General features: G+C 40.8%; 1 protein-coding gene across 1 annotated transcript; it reads right to left on the bottom strand.

Moving 5' to 3' along the window:
* Nucleotides 1-9,680: 9,680 nt before the first annotated feature.
* On the bottom strand, nucleotides 9,681-18,450 carry LOC136856170 (uncharacterized). The gene is made up of 6 exons (XM_067133838.1): nucleotides 18,323-18,450; nucleotides 13,554-17,405; nucleotides 12,535-12,683; nucleotides 12,253-12,415; nucleotides 11,638-11,808; nucleotides 9,681-11,547 (listed from the first exon to the last, which is right to left on the bottom strand). The coding sequence occupies exons 2-6, from the start codon at nucleotides 17,369-17,371 to the stop codon at nucleotides 11,481-11,483; spliced, it is 4,368 nt and encodes a 1,455-aa protein (XP_066989939.1). The 5' UTR covers nucleotides 17,372-17,405; nucleotides 18,323-18,450; the 3' UTR covers nucleotides 9,681-11,480.

The raw sequence follows: 18,450 nt of genomic DNA, 5'->3' as shown, positions 1-18,450 counted from the left end.
TTTAACATGTCAATGTACTCTTTGTAATTTCTCTGTGTCATAAGTAGTCTCTTAATTGTCATTTGGAATGAATTGATTAAATAGAGTAATTCATGAGCTCCCAATAGCTCTCCTCAATAGCAATGTCAATCCTCACTGTACTGGCCTCCTCAAAAGGGTGCTTCAAAGATTTCAAGAGAGCAATGTAGGCAGACACCGATGAATCTGTTATCTGAATGTTCCCACTGAAAAGCTTTTGCTGCTTACTGATGAAGGCAGCAGTGAACTCATCACACTTGACAGAGTTGAGTACTCTGATCCACGAATCTCTGTCTCTCATTCCAACCGACTGGAAGAGCTCCAAGGCTTCTAGTTTTACATCTTCAGCAATTTCGGCCTTTTCGGAATAGAACATTCCTATCAGACAAAATAATGTGTTTTCAAATTTTGCTAGTTCAATCTGGGTTGAGCCATGAATTTTTTGTAACAGATTCTGAATGGTATGAGTTTTGCATCCTACAAATGTTTTAAAACCACTTCTTCTGGTCATGTACTTTTTTGTTAATACTCCTTTACCTTCTTAACAATGGTGTGACTCAACTGAGGTGAAGTAATGTTGTGATTAAGACATGAAGTTACTTCTTTCATTATCTTGTCTATGTCAAATCCATGATTTTCCCCAGATATTTCGTAAAATATGTGCAAAGCTGCAAGAAAATCTTGGAGGCCTTTGTGTGGGAATGAGTATATCACATCTTCGCTTGGCACAAGCTTAAGGAATGCACTAATCATCTCTTTAATGGGAGCTTGTATATTTCTGCAAACTTCCTCCAGTCTTTTATAGGCTTGTTGTGGCAGGTTAATATGATCATTGATTAGTCCTCTTAGGGATTCTTCACTTAAAGCATATAAGAAGTAATCAATCTTTCTGTGCAACACAGATTCATCAGCTGGTGTACTGACTTGCAGTCTTTCTTTCAGTTTGTTTTTGTACAATCTGAGGATCTCTCCATACAGTTCTGGGGCAGTATTAATTTTGATGGGATTCATGTAGTCATAAGCCCATAAAATATTCAGCAGAGAAAGGTTATATGGCAGCCTCCATAAGTCAGCTAAGCGATGTTCAGTTCTTTTCAGATAGCTGAGTAGGCCTTTTATATCTTGTGCATTTGGAAATGTCTTAGCAATTTCACTGTGGTATTTGATAACAAAATCATCCCTTCTTTCCAGAGGAATTCCCAAAAGCTGGATATGCTTCAAGTTGTGGGAATTCACTGTTTGGCGCAAATAAGTTAGCTTCTCAGGTCTTGTTGTAATCAGCAATGTTATTCCAAATGGTGTCTTCAGGTCAAGAATTTCCCTAAGCAAATTGGCTGAGGAGTTATTCAGTTCATCCAGACCATCCAGTATGATGATTACCTTCTGAGCAAGTACCACCTTTTTCAGATCACCAGGTTTCAATTTTGTGGAAACCTTCGGCATGAGGTGACATAGTAAATCCTCAAATGACTTTATGGCTGAGTTTCTGCACTCAGCTTTCAGCAAGAGATCATGCGTGTTGAGGTACTTCATGTTACCCTCCTTTAACCTCCAGTCACAGACAACCTTCTTTGTCAGTGTTGTTTTCCCAACACCAGCTGCACCATCTATTACAACGATATCATTTGTCTTCTCAGAGCTCTGATCACACAAAACATCCTCATATGAAACACTGACCTCTTGTCCAGATGGCAACTCTCCTTTAAGTTTCATCTCTGTGTAAACTTGTTTTAAAGGGAGTTTGACCTCAATTAAATGGTTCACAGTGCTTACTTCATTTTCATGAGCCTTTTCATATTTTTGAAGTACTTCCTTCAGGCCTTCTTCATTGACTATGTCTGACAGGGCTTCAAAGACCATCTCCTTCTTGTACTCTTCATATGTACTTGCTTCAAACTCGCCAAAAAGATACTTCTCAATTTCAGATTCCACAACATCAGTCTCATGTTTAATCATGCCTGGTTCAAGGCCGTAAATCTCCCACTAAATTTCAGAATCCTTTTCAAGATGTCTTTAATCTCATTTGCTTCATCAATGAGGTACTTGTTCGTGAGGGGTGAGTGGTCATCATGAGCAATTTCATTCCTTTTATTTTTGACAATGGTTATGAGAGATTCTATGCCAGCTTTTTCTTTGTCCCGTTCTTTCCAGCTGTCACAGTCCTTGGCCAGGCCATGACTCCCATTGCGAAGGCACTTGTACAACAACGTAATGTCGAATGACTTCCCATCACGGTCATTGTCGACCTTTTCCTTCTGGGCAGTAGTGAGTCCTCTTGTAAAATCCTGAATTCCCTTGGCTTTGTAGTAGTCTAGCAATGAGGAGTATCCGGATCTGTCAGGTGAACCATTTTGAAATACAAATAATAGGACTCGAGTCGTCACTTTCTTGTGAATACAAATGAGTCGTAGCAGATTCTTTTCTTCAATGCCATACACTTGCGGCTGTGTCTGTGATGCCATGAGGAAGGCAGTGATGGAGTCCTGTGCCCAGAATCTGAAAGTAAACAAAGAAACTGAGAGACATTCACTATTTCAGCGTCTGACTACAGGAGATGAATTGCAAGAAATGAGATACTTGAAAGTCTGACTACAGGAGATAAAATAATGCAAGAAATTGAGAACTACTTACATATCTGAAGCTGACTACTAGATTATCTCAGGTTTAAATGTAAGTAACATTTATGTCTGTATATTAATTACACACGCACACTCACACATATACACACACATACACACAGGATGTGACAAGCCCTGGGACACCAGAATAGGAAACAGCGTGGATTTACAACCAGATCAAGAATAAACTTTAATTGGAATTGGAATAAACAATTTAGGCCAAAGGCCAATCGTTGGGACCTATGAGGTCATTCGGCACTGAAAATAATGTTGAAACAATTGTTGGCAGAGGGTGGAAAGTAAGATGGAAGAAAGAGAAAATAAAAGGAGGCCTGGCAAAAGGAATCAAAGAGGTTGAGCTAGGGGCCAAAGGGATGCTGCAAAGAACCTTCAGTAATGCCTACCTACAATGCACAGATTGAGGTACACTGACAGCACTACCCTCCTAGGGGAAAGAATAACCTATAAGAGAAAGAGAGAGCAAATAAGACCAACAGCGCTGAAAAAAATCATATTAAATCAGTGAAACAAAGGAAGCCTTTGACCAAGTTTGAACTTCAACAATTCAGCTCCTTGATTGGGAAGACCATTCCACAATTTGGTCACATGAATAAGAAAATCACTGTATCTGGCTAAAAGGAGAAAGATAAAGTGTCAGTGATGAGAACCACTAATATGTGTATCTGGAAATGAGAACCGTATCTTTGTTAATGTCTGACGTTGGGCTTCGGAGACCTGGAAATGAGAATCACTACCATATTGAAGCGTGAATTCTTCATCTATGAAAGCGACAAAGCTACCCAACGTGCTTTTGGCATAAATTTGCAGTATCGGCCAAGTGTTGTGAACAAAATGATTGGTATCATGTCAACAATGAGAATGATTAAAGGTTTCAGTGGTCGTGTCAATGGATTGCCGGAAAAGAAGCATCTCTATCAATTTCAAAAAGGGATAATTCTGTCTTGCTATTCTCTTAAAGGCCTGTTTGAAATGCTTAAGACGTCTTATGAAGTCAATTGTATCCTAACAAGGAGGCTTAACTCAGGATAGTCTGGAGCATTTATTTGCTTGCATTAGGCAGATGAGCAGGCCACGTGATCGTCCCAATGCAGTCAATTTCAAGTACAGACTGAAAAAATATTTGTTAGAGAAAGAAGTAGCCTTGATAAGTGAAAAAATCTAAATGCGATGAAAATTAAAACTGCCTGTCTAATACATTAGTGTCCAAGAGTTCATCTACACAGGGGAAAACTACTGCAGACAAAGATAGGGAAATTGCTCTAGAAATTTGTCTCACTAGTCTCATTTTAGGAGATATGAATTCAATCAAGAACCATGGATGGAAGGAGGTGATGAGATTCTTGAAGTAACTGAAACAGGCAAAGCTTAATGAAACGCCTGTTCGTCACTCAGTTCTGTAACCGAGGAAGAAGAATCTTTGAGGTATATAGGTGGTTATACAGTTAAAAATTTTCATTAAAATATCCTGAATTAGAAAAACAAAGGTCTGGTGTCGTTACGGATAATAAGTGTCGGGTAGATGCAATGAACAGAGCTGGTCTTCATGTACCCTCAGATACTTTCTTTTCACAATCAAGCAAGATGAGAGAAATCTTCTTAGCCGTCCATGGTCAAAAATTAAAAGAAGGAAAACAATTGCGCAAGTACTCTTGCTGACGAGATGAAACTTGCTGGAGTGGCCTTACCATACGATGTCATGTGGCCTTACCATTTGATGTCATGTGTTTCTTTGCAAAAATATATGTATTTTCCAGAATTAGACGTGTAAACAGAAAAATTGATTTCAATAAAAAACAGGTCAAGAGATTGCAGAAGTATAAATCGGAAATATATGAAGATTGTGATTGTACATGAATCGAGCCAACAATGGTTAGAGAGAAATAGACAGGAATATTGTATGGTAGAAGTTGCGTTCTTTCGAGCTATCGCCGCTGACGCACGGGAGGGAGAGAGAGCGGGATGCTTTGTTGTCTTGTTTTGTCCGATGGCCGACTCACACGCACATGTCAGGACCGCATGGCGGTCCCTTACGTATCTGATGGCTGACTCACACGCATCGCAGCCCGTAGGACCGCATGGCAGTCCCTTACATATCCGATGGCTGACTCATGCACGTGTGCCCGTGAGGCCCTTACATATCCGATGGCTGACTCACACGCACGTGTCCCGCGAGGCCCTTACATATCCGATAGCTGACTCACGCGCACGCAGCCCGTAGAGGCCCTTACATATCCGATGGCTGACTCATGCACGTGTGCCCGTAGGCCCTTACATATCCGATGGCTGACTCACACGCACGCAGCCCGTGAGGCCCTTACATATCCGATGGCTGACTCACACGCACGTGTGCCCGCCTTACATATCCGATGGCTGACTCACACGCACGCAGCCCGTAGGCCCTTGCATATCCGATGGCTGACTCACACGCACGTGTGCCCGCCCTACATATCCGATGGCAGACTCACACGCACGTGTGCCCGCCTACATATCCGATGGCTGACTCACACCACGTGTGCCCGTGAGGCCCTTGCATATCCGATGGCTGACTCACACGCACGTGTGCCCGTGAGGCCCTTGCATATCCGATGGCTGACTCACACGCACGCGTGCCCGCCCTACATATCCGATGGCTGACTCACACGCACGCAGTGCCGCAGGCCCTTGCATATCCGATGGCTGACTCACACGCACGTGCCCGTGAGGCCCTTGCATATCCGATGGCTGACTCACACGCACGCGTGCCCGCCCGCCTACATATCCGATGGCTGACTCACACGCACGCAGCCCGTAGGCCCTTGCATATCCGATGGCTGACTCACACGCACGCAGCCCGAAAGGCCCTTGCATATCCGATGGCTGACTCACACGCACGTGTGCCCGCCCGCCATATCCGATGGCTGACTCACACGCACGCGTGCCCGCAGGCCCTTGCATATCCGATGGCTGACTCACACGCACGCCCGCCCGCCTACATATCCGATGGCTGACTCACACGCACGCAGCCCGCCCTACATATCCGATGGCTGACTCACACGCACGTGTGCCCGTAGGCCCTGCATATCCGATGGCTGACTCACACGCACGCGTGCCCGAGGCCCTTGCATATCCGATGGCTGACTCACACGCACGTGTGCCCGTGAGGCCCTTGCATATCCGATGGCTGACTCACACGCACGTGTGCCCGTAGGCCCTTGCATATCCGATGGCTGACTCACACGCACGTGTGCCCGTAGGCCCTTGCATATCCGATGGCTGACTCACACGCACGTGTGCCCGCCCTTACATATCCGATGGCTGACTCACACGCACGTGTGCCCGTAGGCCCTTGCATATCCGATGGCTGACTCACACGCACGTGTGCCCGCCCTTACATATCCGATGGCTGACTCACACGCACGTGTGCCCGTAGGCCCTTGCATATCCGATGGCTGACTCACACGCACGTGTGCCCGTAGGACCGCATGGCGGTCCCTTACATATCTACAATTTCCAAGAGAGGGAGAGAGAGGGAGAGAGAGAGGGAGGGGAGAATCATCAACAAGACAAAATTATTGGATTTAGAATGAATAATCAGTGAAGAAGGAAGGTAAACAGAGTTGATGACATAAGCAAGGCTTCCTTTGAGAGGAAGGCGTCGCTGAAGTTACGCGCAAAAGCGTCCTAAATCGTATCACTCTCCGGCCGACCTTCTAAAGTCTACCAAGCGAACTTCGCGGGTCTCTGAGGGCTGGAAGAGATGCCAAATGTACTTTCCTCATTGTGAAAATAAGGCTATTGAAGACTCCCTTTAGATTCTTAAAAAAAAAAAAAAAAAAAGGCTTTATTTGAGAAACACGTCTCATTATAACTGAGGGCAGTTTCATGATAATACTATTGTGAGAAACAGAATATGAAGATATTAATTTAAGATAATGTGACACCGCTTTCCTCACGTGCTGCCATATTTGCGTTTACCCTAAGGCGATGGTGAGGAAGAAACAATTATAGTTTTGGTCAGTAGCCATGGATTAACCCATTCCAAATATCTCCCCAAAACGAAGCATCAGTCCTCAAATAAATTAACGAGCCCTTTCATTCCTAAAGGTAGACCAATGTGACTTCAAATAATAAAATAATAAATATACTTTCATTTAAAAAGAAGACAAAAGGGCCTAGTAATTACTGGAAGTGAAGTAAAAAAAAACACAGCAATCCAAAATTATGAATTGACATTGAATGGAGGGAGAGAGAGTTACCTGGCGCTAGTTAATATTTAAATCTCATTTCATTTATAATCACATATCTTCATTTATATGATAATAATGTTTCTAAAAGAAGAGTTCGCTCTGAGCTCAGCCCTTCACAAGAGAAACAGAACCAGGAAATATCTAAGAGGATTATGACGGGTCAAGGTCTTGGGAAGGAAATAGTATCCACAACTCACGAGTAACTCAGAAAGTTAGTATTGTGAAAAGTCACGCATTTCACCACCTTGTTTGGGCCCTGGCCGCCAAAAACCAAGTTATCTTTCCTGGTTGACCAGGGGCCGGCCGAACGTGCTTCAGTCCCGTCTGGGCGGCGCTGATGCGCCATCTGAACATGTCCATTTGGCGGGGAAGCCGCAATTGCCGCCCAATCGAACGACTATAAGTGGGCACAGATTTTCGGCACTCCGGTCCAGATCATCATAAAGATGACTTCCTTGAAGTGTAAGCACTGAGAGGTTCTTTCTTATGTCACCGGTTTTGTGGTACAGCAAGTAAGGAAGGATTATGAATTGAATTTTGTAAATGTGTCCACCGGATTTTAACTGTAAGATGATTCAAAACCGGTAGTAAATATTTAAAGTGAATTTCTTTGCTATTTGTGATATTACTTAACCAAGAGAATTCCATAGTAATCGTGCATCCATTAGTGATGAGTGCTTGTCTGTAAATAGTTGTAAACAAACTTGTCTTTACGTTTGTAGACGTCCTCATCATCCTTTGCAATCCTTTAGCTAACAACACCCGCAAAGAAACAGTGGGAGAAAAGTCACAACAGTTAGAAAATGCTGTAAAGAGAATGGGGGAAGGGGGTCGCCTTCTGACCAAGTACTCCAGGGTGACTCTAAAATCGTTTCCTTCTCTCCATGCCTAAGGGGAAACAGGTTTGGCAACACGTGAGGAAACCGTTGCCACGTTGTCTTCACTAATATTTTCATATGCTGCTTTTATCAGTAAGTAATTGCAGTACTGCCATGAATTCTGTTTTGATGCTTTTCTGTACATGAAGTTTTCTCTTAAAGAATCGCAGGAAAGTCAGTAATTGCCGATTCGCCTAATGAGGAAAGCTTGGCGTTTCATCATACTCTTTGGCCTCTCCGGTGACGATACGTATTTACCATTTGGGTACGTTTTGGTCAAGGCCACACTTCCTTCTGAAGCCAACTAAAATGGTACGAAATGGAGAGAAAAAAAAATGGATTGTTTTTGAATTTGTCTCCTGCTATTTTCTTACATTTCGAAAAATATTTTCGAAAACTATGTTTTTAAAAATCCACTGAAACGGACAGTTTTAAGGAGGTTTGGTCCTTGTGGTACGAATATAGAAAAGCCAGTTTTGTGTATCTGATATCAGAGCGATTTCCAGTACCATTTTTATGAAACCTGTCAAGGATGTAAAGGTTTATTTTATATGCAATAGCAATGAAACTCGATAATTGAAGAGGACATTAGCATCTCACTCGCCCATTTTAATGAGAACTGCGATGGTGCGTTGCTGGTAGTGATACGAATTTATTATTTGGATACGTTTTAGTCGAGGCCAAATCCGGCACACACACTTACGAGGCAAACTAATATGGTACAGAATGGAGAAACTGAAAAAATTGGATACCTTTCGAGTGTTTACCAGCTTTTTCTTACATTTAGAAAAATATCTTTCGAAAAATATGATATGGTTAAAAATCCACTGAAACAGAGTAACTAAGATTTCTAGGAAATTTTTGGCAGCCACGAAGCACCATTTTTAGGAAACCTTTTGAAGGTGTTGGCCAACCGTAAAGTTTGCCCGGCCTAGAGGTATTCTGAATATATATTTTAACCCGTCCAGTAAGGGTTAAAGTGGAGACAGTGACTGAATGAGAAAGCCTTAACCATTTATGTTACAAAGGTTGGCTTGGCAAAGTTTTGTTTATTCTTGGTTTTCACCGCAAAAAGATCCATATATATATCTACTTCAAGTACAGCCTATAGACCAGTGCTACTGCAGACGATTGTAACAGAAAAAAATATCACAGGACTCTGTCCTTTTGACTCCTTCAACGCTCACGCCTTAACAGACACACGGGAACAGACACGAGAAAATATTACCTTCTCCTTTGTTGGCGGATGTGGTGTCGGAAGGATCACTTAGGTCGTCCAAACAGTCTGCATCTTACCTGACACCCAGGAACAACTGAACTGGGAACGCAGAGGAGCTGGAAGTTAGTGAGGCCTGGATTGGGAATTTTCCTTCACCAAAACTTGATTCTCTCTCGCCCACCCACCCCCCTCTCTCTCTCTCTCTCTCTCTCTCTCTCTCTCTCTCTCTCTCTCTCTCTCTCTCTCTCGGTATGATAGCTGAGAGAGAGAGAGAGAGTAAGATTAATGTGCTTTTTGTTTAAAAACTGAGCAATAGTAATGATAATAAAAAATACTATTAAAAATAATATTAATAATGATTTCATACGTGCAGTTGTGACTATCCCACAGTGATGACGAATACGTTGGTAAATTGATGGGATAACCACGAGAGAGAGAGAGAGAGAGAGAGAGAGAGAGAGAGAGAGAGAGAGAGAGAGAGAGAGAGAGAGAGAGCATGAAAACCTAAAAAAAAATATAATGCAAATAAAAAAAGTTTCCAAGCAGTAACTATTTTCCTACCGTGTTACGTTCAAGTTTACTGACTTGGCTGTAGCATTAAGCAATGTTCGTTTTGCCATTCCTCCTTTCTTCCTGAAGGGATAGCCTCCCACTTGCAGTGCCATGCAGGTCAGTTTATTTGTAAGGAAATGAAAGTCCCTTTTGATGCTGCTTGACTTTTATTAAATGGAACTTTTAAATTTGAGGTTTGAATGAATTGTGCCACCATTTTCCCTTGCTAAGATGATTAGACCATTCATTGACTCGTGTTCACTCTGTATCTGGTGTCGCTTCTGGCTGGTCTTAACCGCGGAAAAATTCTTTCCACAACAGCTGATGAATGGGGTCAAGCTAAGAAATCTATCATGAACTGGGATAATTTGGGAAACGTGACTTGCCTGTCACTACTCTTCAATTTACGCACAGAACACCAAATTTCAACTGGATTGTCAGTGTTTTTCACATGGTCGAAATGAGATGGAAGATTTCCCCATTCATCATAATACTGGTCATAATCAGGTTCTTGTATGGGTTGAGGAAACTTGGTAAACAGGAAGTCGACTGTTAATCTGGCATACTGTCACAACCACTGGGCCACGTGCAAAACATCCTTCATTCCTTTACAGTTGTCACACCAGGCTGGCCATTTCAGTATAAAAGTTAAGTCATCTTCCTCTGAAACTGGATAACTCTTGTGCTGAAACAATATCCTCATCTATCAGCATATTTTCTACTTTACTGCCAAATACCAATCAGTCTCTGGTGACAAAAAAAAGAAAGAAAAAAAAAAAACGAAGGACCACAACAGCTTATTTTAAACACATCAGAGTCTGACATAAGAACATTTCTTTTAAATATAATTCCCAAGTACAGTTTTGTAGAGTGCACAGATACTAGCATGAGCCATACTTATTTTTACTCCCTCACTTTGAAATTCTTGATTCATATTCTTGATGACGGGTAACACATAGCTTAAAAATGAAAAAATACAACTTAAAGACAGTCTGGGCAGCAGTTTTTTCCTCCAAGGATTCTGACTGAAAAAACATTTTGGGAGCTTGGGGTTGTTCTAAAATTCAGTTGAATACTGGTTCTAATGATAGCCATCTGGCTTGGCAGGGATGTAATTTTTTTTTTTTCTCTCTGTCAGTCAATTCTTACAGAATCTTGAAATTCTTTAAATTTAACCAGTCTTTTAGGTCTGTGATTAATAAAATGATGAATGTCTCTACAAAGGTCTTCTGTGGATTATTCATGCATTATTCATCAAGGATCAGTTAACATTATTAGTCATCAAAGATAAATAAAACATCAATCACTAAGGATCAGCTTTTGTTATCAATCATTTATTCCTTGTAGGGTATTCACCAAGGACCATTTGGTGATACTCATTACCAAGGAGAACCTGGAATTCTTCAAGGACAGGTGATGACAATTTCACTGACAGACCAATAATTCCCAGCTGAACAACTTGTACCCACTTGGAATAGGTCTCTGAGAGAGTCTTGTCTCATGCAAGTGGTATGAATTCCACATAGTTAAGATTCCAAGATAACCATTGGGTCCTATGACAGTTAAACATATCATGATTCAAGGTCATATGCCAGAGCTAAACACAACCAAAGTCATCCTCCTTAGCTAAATGCATCATTTTCCAAAGTCACTTTCCATGGAAAAACATGACACCAACCAAAGACATCTTCTGGCCCTACCATGTCATTATCCAAAGTCATCTCCTGGACATAGACATCATTATAATCTAAAGTCATCTTCTGGAACAAAATGTTATACAAAGCCATCTTCTGGATGTTTACGTGTCGTCATATTACCCAAAGTCCTCTTCCAATGCTGAGCATATCATGAGCCCAAGAATATATTTTATTTTTAAAAGGAAAATCCAAAGTCATCATCCAGAACAGCTGACACTACAAGCCAGGAACTTCTTAGTTGTCCTGTCATTTCACCATGAATCCAACCATGAATCCACATCGGGAAGGTCACTAGCTTCTAAATTGCAAGGCATTCCCCTGGAACGAACAATGTTTTCATCAATAAGAGTCAGAAACATATTTGTTTTTTTGTTAAAGTAATTATGCCAGTGAGACAGAGGTACTTACCATACAATATTGAGACCCTGACATTTTTCATTGAATTTCTGTGATTTCTTGAGTGACTTAGGAAGGATGATTGACTTTATATCACTCAGACGTTTCATATTGGATACGAAGCAGTCGACCTCTTTGTCTTGCGTTAGGTTCAGCCGTGGGAACAGGAGAAAATCTGGCCCTCTGTTGGGAGGTAAAAGGAGAGTTAGCCTGATAATAGAAGAAACTGCACATCCAACAAAATGGCGGTAAAACGGAAAAAAGGGCAAGAGGATGAATCTTGGACTGAGGGATGTTAAGTACCATTTTGAAGCTTGTATAAAGGCTTCTTCTTTGTGTAAACTTATGAATCAGCAATGATGAAGAAGAGGCTAACCACATGACGGGAGCAGTCAAGTCTAAATTGACTTTGTTTTTCATTGAATATCATTGTTGCACACAACAAAAATGAACATGCACTACATGTGATCGTTATTCTAAACAAATATGAAAAGAAATTGTAAAAGAACAACAAACCCAAGACAACAGAAGCGCTTGGCATAGCAGTTATAGTAGAACCCAAGAATTTAGATCATTTGTTACATCACCCCTGGACTTGGTAGTTGAATTAAGCCAATAGCTACATACAGGAATCCTTTGATGGGCACAAACTTTCTGGCAATTTCAGCAGCTTTCAGAACATCCTCCTCAGAGGTCACCCCAGGGATGTAGAGGCAGAAAATGTTCTTCAAGTAAAAGCCTGGTGATGGCCTAATTTTCTCTGGATCCACATTGAGGCTCACACAGACACCTAGGACAAGACAGAATCGAAGAGGAGAACAAGTTCATTTTACTTAGCAGAACCATTTTCAAGCTTAAATTCCATACATGAATGCACCACATAGATAAAGAGATAGACTATACACTCACAAAAAGAATATAACTGATGTCGATCCTTGAGAAAGTTTTGGAGCTGAACGCAGGCAGAAGTATCAGGAACACTTGCCCACAATGTTTCCAGTGTCTGAGGAAGCCTTAGGTCACCTGACATCCTCCCAACATACTTCTCTACTCGACACCTGTCGGGGATGGAATTAGGTTACCAGAATTGGCGAATGAACTGTATTTCATTTGATTCTAAGCAATATCCACTCATTTCTGATGAGCCCTTAGTGTAGGTGTAAGGTGAGATTTTTTGCACGCGGGTTCATCAACATTTCAGTTATTTGAGTATGAAAGCAGCAGTGATCTTTGTCTTGTATTTTTTAAGGGAGCAGCAGCAACAGCCACCTATATCATCATTGTTTCTTTTTCCTTATATTAGCCAACACAGTATAAATAAATGACTGTGGAGGATGCAAAGGGGGACTGAAAAAGTTGAAGAGTTGAGAGATCCCATGAGCTGATGAAATTTCAAGCAAGAGGCTGTGCCATGACAACGGTGACTGTGCGACTGAGTGGGTGACCAAGTTATGTAAGTGTCTTTGGCCGAGTAAGGTGTGCAAGAGATTTGTATAAGAATTATAATTGCTCCTCAACATTTGCAGTAAACATAACAGGTTTCTGTAAGAAATAAAGGGGCACTAACTGACTAACTAACTAACAATAACTGATGAGGGGTAGGATGAATTTGATTGTGATGACAAGACAAATAAATTGAGGGGTCGAAATGGAGAGTATTGTGGGCTCAGACCAACTATTATAACGACCCCTCCACCATCTAGAGGATTTTGGTTAAATATACAAAGCTACCTAACCTAATCTTACAACGCCAACCTGGGAGCATAATTTTCAGGCTTTTTAATTAGAATTATTACCTGGAAATATTTCTACCTATCTTTGGGTCCATAGTTCTTTCATTTCAACATAAGAATAAATTGAATTTGTACCAAGGAAAGTTATACTGTTGTGATAAAATCAAACACACGACAATTGCAGGATTTCCTTACTTTTCGAAGAGAACTTCTAGCAAGGCAGTTGATGCTCTTGGTGCCATAGGGTTCTTGAAGTCATGGTATAGTTCTAGAACAACCTTGAATTCATCTCCTGCTAGTTCATGAAGAATGGTGTCAGTACTTCGAGTCATCTCATCTATGCACACAGAAACCACTCCTTCATAGGCATTTTCCTTAAGCTTTGGCAGGTGCTTTAGTGCCAAGAGATAGTGTTCAGCACTAAATTTTCTCAAGTGAAACCCATGAGCTCTGATCCATGTCAGAAGCTCCTTTATATCTAACAGACTGGCTGTTACCTTTATATCAGCATTTACATAGCTGGTATCTCGCAAGGCTGCTGAAAATTGTGCCGGTGTGTTAACGCGCCTCTCAAAGATTGAGTCTGTTATTAAAACGCTCTTCACGTTGATTTTATGGGTGCTGATAAGCCGAAACAAGTCATAACTGATTCTTGAACCGTCCTTGACGACAATACTGACTTTTGCTTTTTCATCGCTTCTGCATAGTGGAGACAAAGACGTCAGGGTCAAGAGGCATGAAGTAATATTAGAATCGTTTATTTCAAGATCTCTTACTTGGAATTTATTTATATGAAAGCGCTTCTTCCTTATCTCTGTTATCAGTCTGCTCATGGTAAAAATATCTTCATCAATAATTAAATGCATTTCAACATTACTTGCTGACTTGAAGGTTGTCGCCATTCCTCCTAACATTATTGTGTACGCTATGAAATTATGTTCAGTTACCAGAAATCGCCTAACTCTGAATCCATTGAGATTTATCAAGCTGAGTAAATCACTATTTCCTTCTAAGTTTCCAGTAATTTCAATGTCAATGCATGTTTTATTTGCATGGTTTGAGAGCGCTGGCATATCTTTGAAGGCTGAAATGTATTCACTAAAGTTTGTGTCATCTATAATAAAATCCCTGACTTTAAATAGTCCAACTTGAAAATGGCTTTTCTTGATGATGTTCATTAGGGCAGTGAGTTTCCGTAAATCTTCATCTACATTTAAAGCTATTGCTAGCTTTTCTTTATTTCTAAAATCTGTGGTCATCTTACCCAGTAGGTCTATATATTTTGTAAAATTATTTTCATTAATCAGCAGTACCCTCACTGTGATATATTGACACACAAAGAGTTCTAGGAGTTCATCAGCTCTGATCGAATCCCTGATATCAATCCTGGAATCAATAACCTCAAGACTGGGCACTTTTAGCCTTCTAACATTCAAGTTGCGTTGTTTTACCACAGTTAGTAGTTCCCTGATGTTGCACAAATCTTCGTCGACAGTGATGTCAACATCAATATCACCTTCATCTTTCAGGGGTGATGGGAGTTTCTTAAACATGTCAATGTACTCTTTGTAATTTCTCTGTGTCATAAGTAGTCTCTTAATTGTCATTTGGAATGAATTGAGTAAATAGAGTAATTCATGTGCTCCCATTAGCTCTCCCTCAATGGCAATGTCAATCCTCACTCTCTTGGCCTCCTCGAAAGGGCGCTTCAAAGATTTCAAGAGAGCAATGTAGGCAGACACTGATGAATCTGTCATCTGAATGTTCCCACTGAAAACCTCTTGCTGCTTACTGATGAAGGCAGCGGTGAATTCATCGCACTTGACAGAGTTGAGTACTCTGATCCACGAATCTCTGTCTCTCATTCCAACCGACTGGAAGAGCTCCAAGGCTTCTAGTTTTACATCTTCAGCAATTTCGGCCTTTTCGGAATAGAACATTCCTATCAGACAAAATAATGTGTTTTCAAATTTTGCTAATTCAAAATGGGTTGAGCCATGAATTTTTTGTAACATATTCTGAATGACATGAGGTTTTTGGCCTGCAAATGACTGCACTGTCGAATTACTTGTTAATTTTTCCTTTACCGTCTCCACAATGGTGTTAGTCACCTGATGTGGAACACTGTTGTGATTGAGACATGAAGTTACTTCTTTCATTATCTTGTCTATGTCATATCCATGATTTTCCCCAGATATTTCATAAAATATGTGCAAAGCTGCGAGAAAATCTTGGAAACCTTTATGTGGGAATGAGTACATCACATCTTTGCTTGGAACACGCTTAAGGAATGCACTAATCATCTCTTCAATTGGAACTTGTATATTTCTGCAAACTTCCTCCAGTCTTTTATAGGCTTGTTGTGGTAAGTTAATATGATCATTGATTAGTCCTCTTAGGGATTCTTCACTTAAAGCATGTAAGAAGTAATCAATCTTTCTGTGCAACACAGATTCATCAGCTGGTGTACTGACTTGCAGTCTTTCTTTTAGTTTGTTTTTGTACAATCTGAGGATCTCTCCATACAGTTCAGGGGCAGTATTAATTTTGCTGACATTCATGTGGTCATAAGCCCATAATATATTCAGGAGAGAAAGGTTATATGGCAGCCTCCATAAGTCAGCTAAACGGTGTTCCGTTCTTTTCAGATAGCTGAGTAGGCCTTTTATATCTTGTACATTTGGAAATGTCTTAGCAATCTCACAGTGATATTTGATAACAAAATCATCCCTTCTCTCCAGAGGAATTCCCAAAAGCTGGATATGCTTCAAGTTGTGCGAATTCGCTCTTTGGCGCAAATAGGTTAACTTCTCATGTCTTGTTGTAATCAGCAATGTTATTCCAAATGGTGTCTTCAGGTCAAGAATTTCCCTAAGCAAATTGGCTGATGAGTTATTCAGTTCATCCAGACCATCCAGTATGATGATTACCTTCTGAGTAAGTACCACCTTTTTCAGATCACCAGGTCTCAGTTTTGTAGAAACCTTCGGCATTAGGTGACATAGTAACTCTTCGAATGACTTTATGGCTGAGTTTCTGCACTCAGCTTTCAGCAAGAGATCATGCGTGTCGAGGTATTTCATGTTACCCTCCTTTAATCTCCAGTCACAGGCAATCTTCTTTGTCAGTGTTGTTTTCCCAACGCCAGCTGTACCATCTATTACAACAATATCATTTGTTTTCTCAGAACTCTGATCACACAAAACATCCTCATATGAAACACTGACCTCTTGTCCAGATGGCAACTCTCCTTTAAGTTTCATCTCCGTATAAACTTCCTTTAAAGGGAGTCTAACCTCAACTAAATGGTTCACAGTGCTTACTTCATTTTCACAAGCCTTTTCATATTGCTGAAGTACTTCCTTCAGGCCTTCTTCATTGACTATGTCTGACAGGGCTTCAAGGAGCATCTCCTTCTTGTACTCTTCATATGTACTTGCTTCAAACTCACCAAAAAGGTACTTCTGAATTTCAGATTCCACAACATCAGTCTCATGTTTAATCATGCCTGGTTCAAGGCTGTAAATCTCCCCACTAAATTTCAGAATCCTTTTCAAGATGTCTTCAATCTCATTTGCTTCGTCAATGAGGTACTTGTTCGTGAGGGGTGAGTGGTCATCATGAGCAATTTCATTCCTTTTATTCTTGACAATGGTTATGAGAGATTCTATGCCAGCTTTTTCTTTGTCTTGTTCTTTCCAGCTGTCACAGCGCTTGGCCAGGCCATGGCTCCCATTGCGAAGGCACTTGTACAACAGAGTAATGTCGAATGACTCCCCATCGCAGTCATTCTTGATCTTTTCCTTCTGGGCATTAGTGAGTCCTTTTGTAAAATCCTGAATTCCCTTGGCTTTGTAGTAGTCTAGCAATGAGGAGTATCCGGATCTGTCAGGTGAACCATTTTGAAATACAAATAATAGGACTCGAGTCGTCACTTTCCTGTGAATATAAATGAGTCGTGTCAGATTCTTTTCTTTAGTGCCATACACTTGTGACTGTGTCTGTGATGCCATGAGGAAGGCAGTGATGAAGTCCTGTGTCCAGAATCTGAAAGTAAGCAAAGAAACTACTTACACATCTTAATCTGACTACTAGACTACCTGAGGTTTGAATATAAATAACTTTCATGTTTATATACTACTTACACATGCATACTCACACATATACACAGAATAAGAAACAGCATGGATATACAGAGAGAGAGATAAAGGATAAACTATAATTGGAGCTAAAATAGAAAATTTAGGTCAAAGGCCAAGCGTTCGGGCCTATGAGGCCATTCAACGCCGAAAATAATGTTGAAACAATTGTTGGCAGAGGGTGGAAAGTAAGATGGAAGAAAGAGAATGTGAAAGGAGGTCTAGTAAAAAGGGCATTGATAAAGTTGTTATGCCAAAAGAACAGAGATCAAGAACAGAAAGCTACAAATCACGTTCGAAGTTGATTGAAGGCAACTCCTAGAGGCAATTTCCTTAATTTTTGAGTTGGAAGAAGTCTTCTCAATCAAAAGAAGCTTTCTTATGGTGTTATAAAGAATCATAGGACACCAAGAATTGATAAATGACAGATATAAGTACATCAGGGACAACGATACTGGGGCAAGCAGGTTTATTCATAAGCATTTAGCTTAAAGGGAAGACTCTGCTGTTCAAACATTCTTTAAGAAAATAAGCCAGTGCATCTGAATGGGAAAATTTTGTATGTCCTTAACCATTTATGTTACAAAGGTTGACTTGGCAAAGTTGTAGTAATTCTTGGTTTTCACCACAAAAAGATTTAGATATCTACTCCAAGGACAGACTAGATCAGTGCCATTAAAGACGAATAACAACAGAACAAATAACAGAACAAATATCATGAGAAATATCACAATACTCTATCCCATTTGCCTCGTTCAACGCTCACCCTTGCAGACACACACATACAGATATACAGACAAACAGGAACAGACGGAAAAGGATTACCTCCTCCTTTGTTGGCGGATGTGCTGGAAGAATCACTTAAACTATCCAAATAGAGTCTGCCTCTAAGCAGACTGCATCTCACCCTGCACCATGACAAACCTAAACTGCGAACTTGGTGTCAGGAAACG

Source organism: Macrobrachium rosenbergii, chromosome 34 (assembly GCF_040412425.1).
Source record: "Macrobrachium rosenbergii isolate ZJJX-2024 chromosome 34, ASM4041242v1, whole genome shotgun sequence".
In the NCBI taxonomy this organism is placed as follows: domain Eukaryota; kingdom Metazoa; phylum Arthropoda; class Malacostraca; order Decapoda; family Palaemonidae; genus Macrobrachium; species Macrobrachium rosenbergii.
Note: the sequence above shows the minus strand (reverse complement) of the source record. Positions and strands in the feature narration are given on the sequence as shown.

Bases quoted from the DNA above. Each gene is read 5' to 3' on its own strand.
- LOC136856170 (XM_067133838.1), bottom strand. From the start codon at position 17,371: ATGGCATCACAGACACAGTCACAAGTGTATGGCACTAAAGAAAAGAAT. The intron at 11,809-12,252 runs GTATGTAGCTAT...ACCTCCCAACAG, and splicing joins GTGCCCATCAAAGGATTCCT to AGGGCCAGATTTTCTCCTGT. The intron at 11,548-11,637 runs GTAAGTACCTCT...TGTTCGTTCCAG, and splicing joins CAGGGTCTCAATATTGTATG to GGGAATGCCTTGCAATTTAG.